Consider the following 15,740-nt stretch of genomic DNA (forward strand, 5'->3'; position numbering starts at 1 on the left):
ATGCTGTGTTTTGAGGCACTGCAGATATTTCATGAATGATGAGGTGTGTGATAGAAAAGATGGTCCCTTCTTCAACAACTGTAAAATAGTTTAGTCCATCACAACATCGAAACCGAAAGGAACATAGCCAGACAGTTTTGCCGGCATGCATTCTACAAAGAGGAGTTTGTGCTCAAAATCCCAATGAGATGGACCTGAAGAGAGATAGTCTTCGTCTAGCTGTTGTACTTCCTGTTCTGACTGCTCTGCCTCCGATGACGTTTGCTGAAATTCGTGTTTCTCCCTTTGTTCCCGTGAGAAAGAGATACTAGAAAAGAGTTAAGGGATCAGTTTTTCCAGTCAGAAATCTTTACATCCTAATATGTAAGAAAGTAAGAGTGCATTTTCTTATGATGTTTCCATGACTGGTCTGATACTGTCAGAATAATGGTTATGACCATAAGCTGAATGCGTCGATTTGGCTGGCCGTCGAAATGCTACGCCTAATTCTATCCTCTTTAAACAAAGTTCACAACACATATTTCAAGAAACCAGTCATTAGTTATACCTTGTGAGGTGATTGGTCTCGGCTCATCCCTTAAACTGATTGCTGCTAGTCGGCTAGACAGCTCACCACGCAGACTGTCACTAGAATAAGCACTTCCGGACGTTGTATCAAGTGGCCATGTTAGAGGAAGCATCAATCCCTACATCAAATCAGGAGTGTTCAGTTCAGTTAACCAAATCGGACCAAAAATCCGGTTAACCATTCTTAAAAACCGAAAACAGCAGTTTAAGTAAAGATACAGTGTCCGGTTAACCATTCTTAAAAACCGAAAACAGCAGTTTAAGTAAAGATACAGTGGCACTGCTGTCTGAAAACTATCCATAGCTTTTGCCTTATACATTGATCAAGATACAAAAGGCGTAAAGCATCAAGGCGTTTGGGGTGGGGGGTTGAGGGTATTTCCTCTTCAATTTTCATGTCTAATATTTCTGAAAATGAAAACAATATTAAGACTTTAATATGTAAGCCAACAAATTAAGTAAAGAAGAGGAAAAAAATATAAGCCAACATAATAAGATTATTAGAATAGCTAAATGAAAGTTAAATCACAAATTTTGGTAAAGAGCGAAAGCAAGAAATTGGTGAAGAAATAGAGGAATCTGTATTATAAGGGCATCATATCTTCCACATTGCCACTTTGAACAGTGTAGAGTCCATATGAAACAAGGAATTCAGCTGGCTAACCTCAATTAAGGGCCTGGTAGCTGCCAGAGACAAGTTATTATCCTCATAAGCATTATAAAAACAGCCCCGAGTTTTGGCATCCATGACTAGTTTTTTCCACACCGAACCGCTGTTTAACAAGGTCGAGGCATTGCCTAATATCCAAAGGCAGTACCTGTACAATAGAATAGATCCAGTAAATTTAACCATATCTTGTCTTAACAAAATTCTGTAAATGTATTTGCTAATATAGATAACTAACTACCTTGCTCGGGTCAAAGCTACGTTGGCCCTTTGACGATTATCAAGAAATCCAACGGAGCCATTCCCATTGCACCGGACCGTGGAGATCATTATTATGTCTTCTTCACCACCTTGAAAACCATCAACAGAACGGACATTTACTGAAAATGTATCATTTGCATCAGTGCTGTAAGTATTTCCAAGTGATTCCTGAATTGCGGAGACCTGAGCTTTGTATGGCGATATGCAACCAACCCGGACCTTTGTCTTGGAGTTAATAGCTTCTATGAAAGAAGTGAGTTCAATGAGAACCCAAATATATTGATAATCAACAAAGAGAGAGTGAAAGCTGGGAATAAAGTGTGAAAATTTCATGAATATTTGAGAATTCTGCAGATTAAAAATAGCATGAATACCTTTATTCAGTTTTGATACTATCTCAGCAATCACAGAGACCTCCGCAATGTTTTTCCTACTAGACTTAGTATCAAACTCTTCTCTCCCATTAGTTATGTTAATGAAAGAATAGGAGCCAAAGAATTTTTCTTTTAGGAAGCGCCTCTCATAAGCTCTTTCTTTGACATTTTTCCCATCTCTAATTTGGCCTCCGTAAAACTCCATATTTGGAAATAAACTAATGAATGGATGCATTCTATACTGAATGTTCAGAAGGTGCTTTCTGCATCCTAATTTCACAAGCCTCTCAAATAGACTCCTGCCAAATCCAGCTTTCTCACAAACCTGTCAATGCAAAACAAAATGTCAATGACAGAAATAAACTGCTCTCAAACATCATCAAACAATGGACAACCTAGAGTTGATTACAAACCTTGCTTATAACCATTGCGGGAAGTTGTTTCTCATCACCAACAAGTACAGCATGGCGGAGTCCAGGAAGCTGCAAAGGAATAGAGGATTCACATTCTTTTAGCTGTGCAGCTTCATCAATTATCACCAATTCAAATGGTGTCATTCCTTCTGTGTGCAATTTCGCGGAGCTAGAAACGGTGCAAAAAATTAAGTATGCATTTTTCAGACAGAAGTTCTTGATCAGGTAGGGCTCAAAGAATTTTGGGACTGAGAACTTTTGACCAAGGAGTTTCAGTACTTCCAAGCACAGTAGTCTGCTCCTACATAAAATTTCTTCCTTTCCAGTTAAAGCTTGCTTTAACCACCCTTCATCTGTGATATCAACATTACGCAGGAAACTTTCAAACTCTTGGAGTTGATCAAGGACTTTAATCATGTCGTTCACCACTTCCAAAGGAAGGTATGAAGTAGGCATATGGGCACACAGTCCTTCTATACAAAGGATGAGATGCTCTTCAATAGCAAAGAATTTCTTTGTAAAAAACTCCTCAAATGTCCAAGGCATGCTCTTTGTGTTGCTTGAATCGGAATGCTTGTTCTTACTAGAGTCCTTCCCTCCTTCACACTTGGATTTTCTTCGTTCTTGTAAAGAAACCTTTTTATTTAATTTTTCCTTCTTGTTTCCCTTTGTTCTTTCAATTATTAACTTCTTCCAAACATCCTTCTTGATATTTTTTTTGAAATTCTCATTCTTTATAAGATCGTCTTTGCCTTGCGAGCCACTTAATCCATCTTGCCCAGCCAATTCATTTCCGTTGTCATTTTTCTCGTCTTCATCCTCATCATGATTTCCATCTCTATGACTGTCATCCGTGTTCTCCTCTTTCTGTTGTTCCAAGAACAGTAAATACTGCCCTCCAGGGTCTTCAAGTAGGCGCATCATCTTGTCTAGAGTACCTCTCCACCCAGATAGTGGGGCAAAACAACGAGCTAGGACAGAAATACGATGATCAAGAAATACATCATAAAGGTCTTCATGCTCATCAATTTTCATTCTCTTCCCATTTCCAAACAAAACTACATCTCCTAATCCATAAGTGTCGTGCTCTAATGTACCAGCTAGACAACTCAAGAAGCGCTTTGTGACTCCTACCACAGCAACATTAGTGGGAGCACAAGTCAGTGTCCTGCACTTCAATCTTAACAGGGCGGATATTAATGAAGCTATTGTTCTTGTTTTTCCAGTTCCAGGGGGACCCCATATTAGCTTCACACTGTTTTGATGACGACATTTGGTCAACGCAATGCAATTCAAGATAGCAACTTTTTGGGAATCATCAAGGCCAATTGAGTTAATTGCTTCTATTGACATTGACACATCAGTGCTGGAGCAAAGATTACAATTCCCTTCCATCTGCATAATATAGAAAAGATGCAGTAAGAATTACACAGTGTTAATATTGGAGATAATTTAACATCTTGTAGCACAGAGAAATATAATCTTACAGATGGATCAAACCTAAGCACAGAGTTGATGATGTTCCTGTTTCCTCCACGTAGATGCAACGCGTCCCATATTCGATGGTTTGTTGTCAAATTCGTAAGATACACAGCAAAGAGTCTCTCCCTGGTTTCGTTCTCTTTATAGTCAGCTTTCTTGAAAATGATGGGTTTTGAAGATAGGATCCTGATACAAACAGAGTCATCATCCATGCCATGAACTAAAGCAACAACATATGGCCTTTTAGGTCCATTCAGATCATCGATACACCTTGGTCTCATGTCCGTCAATGCAATTAAATCCCCAGACTCAGGTTCATACTCCCCCGGTTTATCACCACTCTTCTTCGATCTCACAGTAATCCAGTACTTAAGAAGCCCAAAGTCTACAATTTTGACATCAAATATTTCACAAGCAGGAGCAGAATGCAAAGTTATCATATTGGACCGCAGATCAGCATGTGTTTCTTCAATAAGTGGGTTGACAAATGACTTCAGATAATGTTCTGCTGATGAGAAAGTCTTTGGGATTCGACTCACCTGGCAGCAGACAAATTGTTCAAAACATACAGACGAAAAGGCATCAATACTGCATAGCTTTTTTTTTAAATGGCTTGCAGAAAAAGGATACAGAATACCATTAACCAGTGATTAAATGAAAAAGTACTAACTGAACTAAGTTTGGAAATATTATTAATGCAACTTAAATGAACAGTCAGATTCATCAAACCTTATCCTTGTAAAGATCTTTGTTCATTACATCAGCCAAGGACCAAGAAAAAACCAAATCAATGAACCCTTCAGCTTTATCTTCTTTTCTTTTCATCGAAATCATACAGTAAAACCTCTATAAATTAATACTCTATAAATTAATAAACTCTCTAAAATAATAAAATCTTCCGGTCCCGACTTGGGCCTTTGTAAAAAATCATCAAATTCGATAAGATAATAAGATAATAATTTTTCAGAAAATTCCTTTATAAATACTAGGTCCCATTATAACTCTAAATTAATAATTCATAAATATTACAATTATAAATATTATGGTAATTTACTAAAATATGAAGTTTGTAATGTTTTACGCATTTGATCATTCAAGGATGATTTTGCGATGCCTTTTAAAAGAAAAGACATGGTTAGGTGTCATAATTTATTTTATTTCATATTGAGATTTATATAGTATACATTTCATCATCATCCATGAATATATTTAATTGGCTATAATAGTTATTTAAGTGCAACGAATTAATGTAAACATGTATTAATTGGCTATAATAGTTATTTAAGTGCAACGAATTAATGTAAACATGTATATTTAAGTAATTCCAATAAATTGATACATGCGTCTATGAATATAATAGTTAATTGTATACAACATGAATACATTTAATTAGTTACAAAGAATTGATTGATGCATGAATATAATCAATGAAACATATATGAATTCATTTATTTTCAATACATATGTACTAAATTTGTTAAATTTAAAAAGTCTCTCTTTTAATTAATAAAATATTAATTTATCAATAAATTAATATCTCTCTAAATTAATAAAAATTCATGGTCCCAAGATTATTAATTTATAGAGGTTTTACTGTATATTCTTTTTCCTCTTTTATCTTCTTCCCTGCACAAACAGAAGCGCATACAAAACCCAACGGGTATCTCAAAACTTCATATTTTTCCTCTTTTTCCTTTTTCATTTGAGAACAGGGAAACACAAACCTGCTCCACAAATCAAAGGAAAAGCTTTCCTGAAGACGTTTTCGGACAAAATCGAGAACAGAACTCCGGGAAAATATGAAAAATAACAGGGGACAAGTTAAAGAGAAGTCAGTCAAGTATGGCTCCCAAATGTAGCAACTAACTTACTACAGTCTTCTTGCAAGATCACAGCACGCCCTTCTCCATTTCCGACAGACTCACGCACCCAAAATTTATCGCTCTCTGTTGATTGTGGCAATACAAATATCGAAAGCCTGGGAGAGCTCAAAGGGAGAAATACGTAAGGGGGTTCCTTCATGGGGAGTGATGTCAATGGAAATGAAGAGTCGGAATACAAATCGCTTACATTGGATTTGGGACTCTTCGTTCATTCCATGCATTCTACTGGTGATCCAGTCTATGGAGTATGGAGGGAAACTACCGAACTTTCTCTTTATTTCTCACGTAAATTTCATATTCACCCCCGTACTATACTGAAAATACAAAAAAGTCTCTTTATTAAATGTTTAAAAAAGTTAAAACCTTAGCAATAGTTATCAATAACTGTCTAGGTTTCGAACAAAAAATTGACAGAATGTTCTTTTTAATTAGATTTTTTTTAATTATATAAATATATGTATAATATTTATTTTAAAAGGTTATTATAATTTTTTTCTAAATTTTTATGCCTGAAAATATATATATATATTTTTATCTTGTGTAAATTATGCACATCTATAACCACGTGGCTTTTTGTAATTTCGGATAAAATAAATCATTGTTCGATGCATCTAAGGATAAATAATTTTTTTCCTTAGTATTTTCTACATAAAGAATAGGGTAAATTATAACTACCTATCCGAAGATTTGGCATAATTATAAATACCTTATTGTTGTTTGAAAAATTATAAATATCTATTATTTCAACATCTCTCTAACAATGAGCCCATTCCATTGGGTTTTCATCCAATTTTTATGGTGAATCGGCCAAAATACCCTTTTAAATTATATATTACAATTTTATATGTATTTTATAATTTTTGAAAATATTTTTATGAATTAATAATTATTTATTTTACCCACCCTTAATTTTTTTATATCTTTTAAATACTTTTTTATTTTTTTAAAAAATTCAACAAGGGTAAAATAGTAATGTCTACTTCATCATCTAGAGGCTATATAATTATCTTTCATTTAATGAGGGTATTTGCAATTTTTCAAACAACAAAGGAATATTCATAATTATACCAAATTTCAAGAAAGGCATTGTAATTTACCCCGAAGAATATGTGTTAACCTTTCTACAAATTTCTCATATCTTGTAATGAAAAATCACCTTAAGTGATTTATAAAAAATATTAGGAAAAAACAATTTTTTTTTAAAAAAAATGACTAATTTTATAATTTTACAAACTAAATAAACTAAGATGAGAAAAACAAACTTAAAGTGATCATTTTACCCTCCCAAAAATTAAAATACAGTCATGTCTTCATCGAAAAATGGTCAAAAAAATTAAATTGAGATAAAAAAAATTAAAATTTATGGACACTAAAATTAAAAAATAACTTAAGGGACTGAAATAATTTTAAATACAAATTTAAAAGACTAACTAAAATATTTAGCCTTATTCTTTTCCTACAAATTAAAGTTTGAGAGTAATATTTTTTTAAATTTTATTCTATAACTTCTTAACATACAATAAGTCGTAATTTGTATTTCTTTTATAGTTTCATTAATTTTTTTTGAATTTGTTAACATCCTATAATGCATTTTTTTCCCATATACTTTAATAATTTCTCTAAACACCATATTTAATGTAAATAATACATATAAATATTATCATCGATTCTGCAACTTTATGTACCTGAAAAACAGTATCGATTGATATGCCGATAATATTGGAAGCCATCCACTCTTTTACCATTTCCTACATTTTTCCAACTTATTTTAATACATTCAATTTAATAGTAAATACTATTATCATTTTCTTGAAAAAAAAAAAAAAAAACAGTTTTTTCTATTTTCCCCCAACCCACACTATATAAGTTGAACTAACCTGCAGCATTGACAATTAATCAAACACTGTTGCTCCCTATTCTGTTTTATCCTTTGCAATAGTCTGTGCAGACACCATGGTTCTCTCCAAGACCACCTCCGAAACCGACGTCTCCGTCCACTCCACTTTTGCTTCTCGATATGTTCGGGCCGTTCTTCCCAGGTAATTTCCACTTAAAGATTGTCGTGTTAAAGTATTAATATATATTAAATAATTCTGTTTTCTGATTATTTAAACTCCTGAATGAGTGGATCGTCTGATATGATATTCAAGTTGGGTGGAATAAAAAAAATTTGGTGTTGAATGATCTTATTGCCACCCGATTCATGAAAGAAATTTTTTACGGGTTTATAATTCTTTTGGGTTAGGTACAACTTACCCTGATGTGAAATTAGAATTAATTGAATACATATATATATATATATATATATATAAAAGATACCAAAAACTCCCATGATTTGAAAATGATGCATATTGCTTCTAGGGGTCGCAACAGGACGGGTTTGGAACGTGTTTGCCTGGATTTGAGACCTATTCGAGCAAGGCACACCTTGCCCCCGCCCCTGCTTTGCTTTTTATAATAATAGTTGTTTTTGGCACGTCGTTTCTGCGTGTATATAATAAATCATTTTTGGCTTAAGAGAGAGAAGTGAGATCTGAGAGAATCAATGAATGAGTTAATGAACTAATTAGTGAAGTTAAAGATGAAATTAAAACAAAACTGTATTGTAGCTTGATTTTTAATTTTGTATCTTATATAAGTGTTTCAAATTACTTAATAAAAATAATATTAATGAATTTGATATAGTTATTTACATATTGAAAAGTTAAATTAAATAATACAACAACTACATTCAACTATTTTTTTTTTTTTTGAATAAAAAATATCATTTTAGATGTAGATATCTTGACATGGTTTTTTCATCTAATAATTTAAATAATACAACAAAATATATTCATGTAATTTTTAAATTCTCTCAATAACCAATATCATTTTAGATTTATGGATTTTAATATATATAGTTTTCCATATACATTTAATTGTATAATATAAACAATGCATTCATTTAATTTTTTATTTTCTCAATAAGTAATATCAATTTAAATTTAGGTACTTCAACATAGTTTTTTTATCTAAAATAAGTTCTATAATACAAACAATACATTCAAATAAAATGTTTACTTTTTCAATAAGTAATATCATTTTAAATTTAGGTATTTTAACATAATTTTTGATAGGCAATGATTTATATAATAGAAATAATACATTCATCTACTTTTTTTAATTTCTATCAATAAGTAATATCATTTGAAATTGAATATAATTTTTGATCTAAAATAAATTATATAAATATAAATAATACATTCAACTAGATTTTTATTTTGTCAATAAGTAATATTATTTTTTAATTTAGGTACTCTAACACAGTCTTTTATCTAAAATAAATTACATAATACAAGTAATACATTCAACTAAACGTACATATTTTGCATTTCTTATATATATAAAGTTGGATACATACAAAATTGTTTAAGAATTTACATTCCACTAATATTATATATAAATACAAATAGTAAAAAGTATTAAAACAAAAAAAATAACGGGATGGCTTCGGAGCATGTACAGAATAAAACTCGAGATTCACCGCAGACCCAATCGGGTTCCTATTCATTGGATCCAAATTGAACCCGAACCCGCTAAGAATAGTACGACTGGGGTGGGTTCGGGCTGGGGTCCCGACTGCTTCAGCCCTATTGCCATCCCCAACTGCCGCCCAATCCAGGGTGGTTTCTACATCAGAATTTTTTTTTGTATTTTTATTTTTTTTCATATGAATATTTCTAAATTTGTCTAATTTTACAATGGGTAAATCACATTTAATCCTGATTTTTTTTTTAATGATTTAAATTTTTAGATGATGCGGTAGTTTAATACATAATATATTTTGTGATTGATGAATGTAGGTTTAAGATGGCGGAGCAGTCGATTCCGAAGGAAGCAGCATACCAGATCATAAACGATGAGCTAATGCTGGATGGGAATCCGAGGCTGAACCTGGCTTCTTTTGTGACGACATGGATGGAACCCGAGTGCGACAAGCTCATAATGGCTGCCATTAACAAGAACTACGTTGACATGGATGAATACCCCGTCACCACTGAGCTACAGGCAAGTCCCCTCCGTTTCTCCATTAATTCATATTACTGTTCCTGATTGGATTTGATTTTTTAGTCCAAATCCTATTATATTTTTTAGGATGAATTATAACAATTTTTTCTGAAATTTAGTATAATTGTAAATACCTTCTTATTATTTGAAAAATTATAAACACGCTCCTGATGTTTGATGAAATTGTGTGATCTTTGGACGAAAATATGAAATTGTTAACTATGTTTTTATTATATTTTTTTCTTTTATAAAAAATTAAAAAATTTGTAGAAAGAATTGGATGAAGTCAATGAGAATTTTTGAAAAATTATAAAAAAAATATCCATTTAATCAATAAAAAAAATTTAGAAAGTAAATAAAGTTATAATTCTTAGTTCACAAAGGCTTTTGGTCAGTTCACCGCAACAAAATGAATGAAAACCTAAAAGAGACTAACGGAATGAGCTAATTGTTATATGGCAGATAAAATTAGAGGGGTATTGATAATTTTTCAAACAAAAAGGGGATATTCATAATTATGTCAAATTTCAAGGGAGATCATTGTAATTCATCCTATTTTTTATTCTAATTAACATATAGACGCTATATGTTGGAATAAGCTGGTCATGCTCGTATCCCATTAAGCAATTAAGTCACGTGCAAATTTCGGTCATCTTTTATCCTAAAAGTGTGAAAATTTTAAAATTACATGATCGAAAATTGTCAAAATACATTCGTAAAAGTTAAAATTGACACCCCTAATAATTACAAAATTAAAACTTTCCATTTCGAGACATGGGGAGAAAAAGGCATTTTATCAGGGTTCACGAAATAACACTGCATCCCGATTGACACCCATTGAATTTAGGTCAAAACACACAAATCTCATATGTCCGTTGAAAATTACAAATACATTCCTCGAAGTGTTAGTGTAATGTATATCAGGATGTGTGTTTTTTGTGTAACTTTTTGCCTTTAAATAGGGTTGTGTAGTTTATAATCTCAAGAACATATATCTATACTGTATAAAAAATAAAACTCTATTTTCACTCACAAATGACGGTTATTTACACCGTGACATCAATTTTTCAAATTACCAAAAATGTCATTACTTTCAACCACCCCTATTCAAATTCTCTTCTCATCTTATATGTTTTATACTATATATCTATACTAATATGAAAATTTTCATCCACACCAAATTCCTTTTGTATCAATAATATTTCTAAATTAGTTTTATTTTATTTTATTTTTAAAATGTGAGTGTTCGTTTATATATCTTATTCTTATTTATAATATATTTTAACGCGTAAATAATTACTTATTATATGGACGTGAGAACAACATACCATAACAGCTAGTTTTGTAAAAAATAAGTAAAATTTATAATATATTTTTTTAAGTAAAATTTACACCTTTTTTTCTTTTTCCCGTTATTATTAATAGTAAAGATGGCATATTTTATATATGTGTAAATTTTTTAAAAATTATTTAAGATAAAATATTGAAATAAATATGTTAGTTAATTTTATAGAGTACAAAGTACGGAAAAATATATATTAGGTAATAATTTAATATTAGTATTTTAACTTATAAAAGAATTATTGATAATACGTAACTTTTGGATCAATAAAACAGTAGAAAAGAAAAAGAAGATAACTATCAAAAGGTAATTATAGAAGACCATGGTAAATAAAAAAGCTAAAAATAATCAATTAAATTAAAAATTTTAAAATAAATGACAGACCATAATTCGGGAGGGCACAAAAAGTGTGCTCTTCTTTAATAACTAGCCATCGTGGTACGTCGTTCTTGCGTGTATATAATAAAATATCGCCGTGTGGCTTGTTATCTTCACATGCATATAATAAATAGTTTTTTATATTTAAAATATATTATAAATAAAAATAAAGTATATAAACCAACAAATTATATTTAAAAAGAAATATAAAAAAAATCAACTTAAGTTATTATTAACACAAACAGAAGAACTGGTGTAGTGATATTAAAATGATATGGAGTTACTTTTGTATAAAAAAAAATAGAGTATTTAAAGTTGATCTATAAGATTATCTAAGTAAGGGTATGATGGTCATATTTAAAAATTGGTGTGGCAACCAATCGCTGTTTATGAGTACAGAGGACTTTTCTTTTCTATATTAGTATAGATATTATAAATTAAAATAAAATATATAAACCAATAAATTATATCTAAAAATAAATAAAAAAATCAACTGAAGTTATTGTTGACACAACAAAAAAATTGGTGTAGTGATGCTAAAATGATATGTAGTTACTTTTGTATATAAAAAGTAAGTGAAATTGAACTTTAAGATTATCTAATTAGGGGTATAATGGTCATATTTAAAAATTAATGCAGCGGTATCATTAACTACTATTTGTGAGTGTAGAGGTTTATATTAGTATAGATAAAGAATATATTTTTCTTGTCAAAATGTTGAAATTAGGGATGAAAATAAGATGATTTAAGGGTGAATTTTATCGAACTCGAGATTCGCCTCAATCCACTCTAACTTTAATAGGACCTAAAAGTTTTAAATTACGGATGACGATAATATTTGGAAAAATAATGTAATTCATCCTTGAGATTTACATTTAAAATTATTTTAGTCCTTTAAGTTCATTTCTTAACTTTATCGTCCTTAAACTTTAGTTTTTGTTTCAATTTAATCTCTCTGACAATGTTTCAGTGAAAATGCGGCTGAATTCTGGCTTTTTAGAGTGTAAAATGGTCTATTTAGTTTGATTTTTCACTTTAGTCCCTTAATTTTTTAAAATTACCAAATTAGTCATATTTAGACCGGAAAATATTTTTTTTATCTTGAATATGATGTAATTATCTTGTGTAAATAACGAAAACTTTGAAATCTTGTAGACGTAATAATAACATGTTTGTTTAGCTTAAAATAAATAATTCGTTTTATTTTTGTTTTCTAAAGTTACAAAAAACACTCAAAATAAAATTTTATTCTTTTATCGAAAACCCCAATTGTCAACAATTAATATATAGACATTATTAAAATTGAGGTTTCTTAAAGTTGTAAATGGTTGATGGCTTCGAATGCAGAACCGGTGTGTTAACATGATCGCACATCTGTTCAATGCCCCACTTGGAGATGGAGAGGCAGCAGTTGGGGTTGGAACAGTTGGATCATCAGAGGCCATAATGCTTGCCGGTTTGGCGTTCAAGAGGAGATGGCAGAACAAGATGAAAGAGGCGGGCAAACCATGCGACACGCCCAACATCGTCACCGGCGCCAATGTTCAAGTGTGCTGGGAGAAGTTCGCTCGTTACTTTGAAGTCGAGCTGAAGGAGGTGAAACTCCGCGACGGGTACTATGTGATGGACCCGGAGAAGGCTGTCGAGATGGTGGATGAGAACACCATCTGTGTTGCTGCTATCTTGGGTTCCACCCTCAACGGCGAATTTGAAGACGTTAAGCGCCTCAATGACCTCTTGGTACAAAAGAATCAAGAAACAGGGTAAGCATGCATGATGACGAAAATAGACGGAATTTGCTGAAGAGTGCACCCGATTAAGCTAGTCACGTGCACTTTCCAGCAATATCCCAGCCGTTGTGTCCTCAATGTGCAAATATTTTAAAATTAATTCGTGCAATACTAAAATTATTTTCGAAAACTCCTTTGTGAAATAACTAAAACGCGACTAATGCTTTTGAATTTGCATACAGATGGGACACACCAATTCATGTGGACGCAGCAAGCGGCGGGTTCATCGCACCATTTTTGTACCCGGAATTGGAGTGGGATTTCAGGTTGCCGCTGGTGAAGAGTATCAATGTGAGCGGGCACAAGTACGGGCTGGTGTACGCGGGCATCGGGTGGGTCATCTGGAGGAGTAAAGAGGACTTGCCTGAAGAACTCATCTTCCACATTAACTACCTTGGGGCTGATCAGCCCACTTTCACCCTCAACTTCTCTAAAGGTATATATAACTATTTTCTCATTCATACATACTAATGCATCATTCTTTCCCCCCCCCCCCCCTTTTAAAAAGGGTGAGGGGTAAATATTGTTATTTTTTTATAAGAGAATAATTTGCTTATTTATAATATTACAAGGGTTAAATTGCATTAAACCCAAATTGCAATTTATTATCCTATCTGAATTTTATTATTGCAGTTGTCCTGTAATTTTTAAAACTTCTCACATTGAGAATAAAAATGATTATAATTCGCTAAAATAGTCAATAAAGTGCACGTAACCAGCTTAATCAGATTTTTTTTACGGTGGCAATTTTACCAAATTTTGATCATTTTTATCCTCCATATATGAAATTTTTTAAAATTACAAAAAAAAAAATCATCAAAATAAATTCCTACATAAGTAAAATTGCCACCCCAAACCAAAATTGTAATTTTCTGTGAAGTGTGAATCTTGAGCTTAAAAGGTAAGTGATAGCTTTTTAAGTAACCATAACTAGGCACTTGGCTTCATGTTCTTAGAATTGGTACGTATTAGAAGTCAAGAATTCCACACTCAACAAAATGAGTTGGATCATCATAACCACGTGCAAGTACACATAATTACGTATATATTAATTGTTGCATGGATCAATATTATACAATTGAGATGTATTTATTGATGTTGCAGGTTCTAGTCAAGTAATTGCTCAGTACTATCAACTTATCCGCTTAGGTTATGAGGTAAGGCACTAACAAGTTCACATATATATGACTAGACATCCCGTCACGTAATATCTGCGCGCATAATTTTATTAGTATTTTTATTTTATTAAGACTCGTGTTATACCTGTATATTAAAGTTTATCATTGTCTTACAACCTCACGTGCAAAAGCTATTGTTAACTTTCTTGGTGCATTAATTGTCAATAAATTAAAAAATGAAAGTTTGTACAATATATATTATAGCAGCGATGATTATATTTACATGCAAAATAAATACGGATATATTATTTGTAAATTTAATTATAATAAAATTAAACAAAATTGAGTAAATTTAGTTTGTGAGTGCAGTAAATTGCATGGAATTAATTTTCTCAATGGACGGGATTGAATAGTTAATTCAGTATGAGTTGGGACGTTAAATAGGTTCTGTCAATGAAAGGGCATTTTGGGTATTTAAAAAATTTAGTGTGAGTGGTATGAGAACTATCCTTTTGTATATATAAGACCCCTTTTGCTTTATGATAGTACAGATAATACCAAGTACACTACATACACTATAACTATGGCGAAATTGCACTTTTAATTTTATAAGATAAGTATGTTTTACATTTAATCCCTCATTTTACAAGATTTTAATTTTAGCCCTTACTTTTATAAGATGCAACATGTTGATTTCTACAGAAAAAATACATTTAGTCCTTTTTCGTTTTTTTTTGGTAAAAAGAATTAACGGGGATAGCGATATCACACGCTCACGTAGCTGTTATATCTGCATCTCGAAGAAAATTGTATCACTTTTGATCCCATATCCTAAAAATCTTTGCTTTAACTACCCAACTTCTTATTTGGATGAAAAAAGATCTCCCAAATTATTTTTTTTCCAGAACGTAGATTTAACGACCACGTGTATGTGAAGCGATTACCTCATTTAATCTTTAATGAATAGAAAGAAAAAGGACCAAACATGCTATACTTTACAAAAGTGGGGACAGAGACGGGGACTAAAACAAAAAATATTATAAGATGTGGGACTATAAGTAAAACCGACCAATTTTATGGGATGATTATGTAATTTTTTACCCACTAGCTGTATAATGTCGAGTGGACGCTGTAGGGATATCGTAACATCATGGAAAACTGCCAAGAAAACGCAACGCTGCTAAAACAAGGCCTGGAACAGACGGGGCGGTTCAACATAGTGTCCAAAGACAATGGGGTACCGTTGGTGGCGTTCAGCCTCAAGGACCATAGTCGGCACAACGAGTTTGAGATCTCGGATATGCTCCGACGCTTTGGGTGGATTGTCCCTGCATACACCATGCCGCCTGACGCACAGCATGTGACTGTTTTGCGTGTCGTTGTCCGGGAGGACTTTTCAAGGACTCTTGCTGAGAGAC

General features: G+C 32.0%; 2 protein-coding genes across 2 annotated transcripts in view; one reads left to right on the top strand and one right to left on the bottom strand.

Moving 5' to 3' along the window:
- LOC105178399 lies at positions 216 to 4,589 on the bottom strand. Its single transcript, XM_020699146.1, has 8 exons — positions 4,494 to 4,589; positions 3,783 to 4,303; positions 2,283 to 3,648; positions 1,870 to 2,194; positions 1,476 to 1,737; positions 1,181 to 1,385; positions 548 to 686; positions 216 to 307 (listed from the first exon to the last, which is right to left on the bottom strand). Exons 1-8 carry the CDS (start codon positions 4,587 to 4,589, stop codon positions 216 to 218), a joined length of 3,006 nt encoding a protein of 1,001 aa, XP_020554805.1.
- The window catches only part of LOC105178200 (glutamate decarboxylase), a 9,483-nt gene continuing 1,299 nt past the window's right edge, over positions 7,557 to 15,740 (top strand). The window contains 7 exon segments of the mRNA XM_011101613.2: positions 7,557 to 7,686; positions 9,490 to 9,694; positions 12,762 to 13,177; positions 13,387 to 13,640; positions 14,309 to 14,361; positions 15,458 to 15,737; position 15,740. The exon segment at position 15,740 is cut by the window's right edge and continues 197 nt beyond it. Of these exon segments, the coding sequence (XP_011099915.2) occupies positions 7,601 to 7,686; positions 9,490 to 9,694; positions 12,762 to 13,177; positions 13,387 to 13,640; positions 14,309 to 14,361; positions 15,458 to 15,737; position 15,740 (1,295 nt within the window). The 5' untranslated portion in view covers positions 7,557 to 7,600.

The sequence above is a fragment of the Sesamum indicum genome, linkage group LG15, assembly GCF_000512975.1.
Source record: "Sesamum indicum cultivar Zhongzhi No. 13 linkage group LG15, S_indicum_v1.0, whole genome shotgun sequence".
NCBI classification, from domain to species: domain Eukaryota; kingdom Viridiplantae; phylum Streptophyta; class Magnoliopsida; order Lamiales; family Pedaliaceae; genus Sesamum; species Sesamum indicum.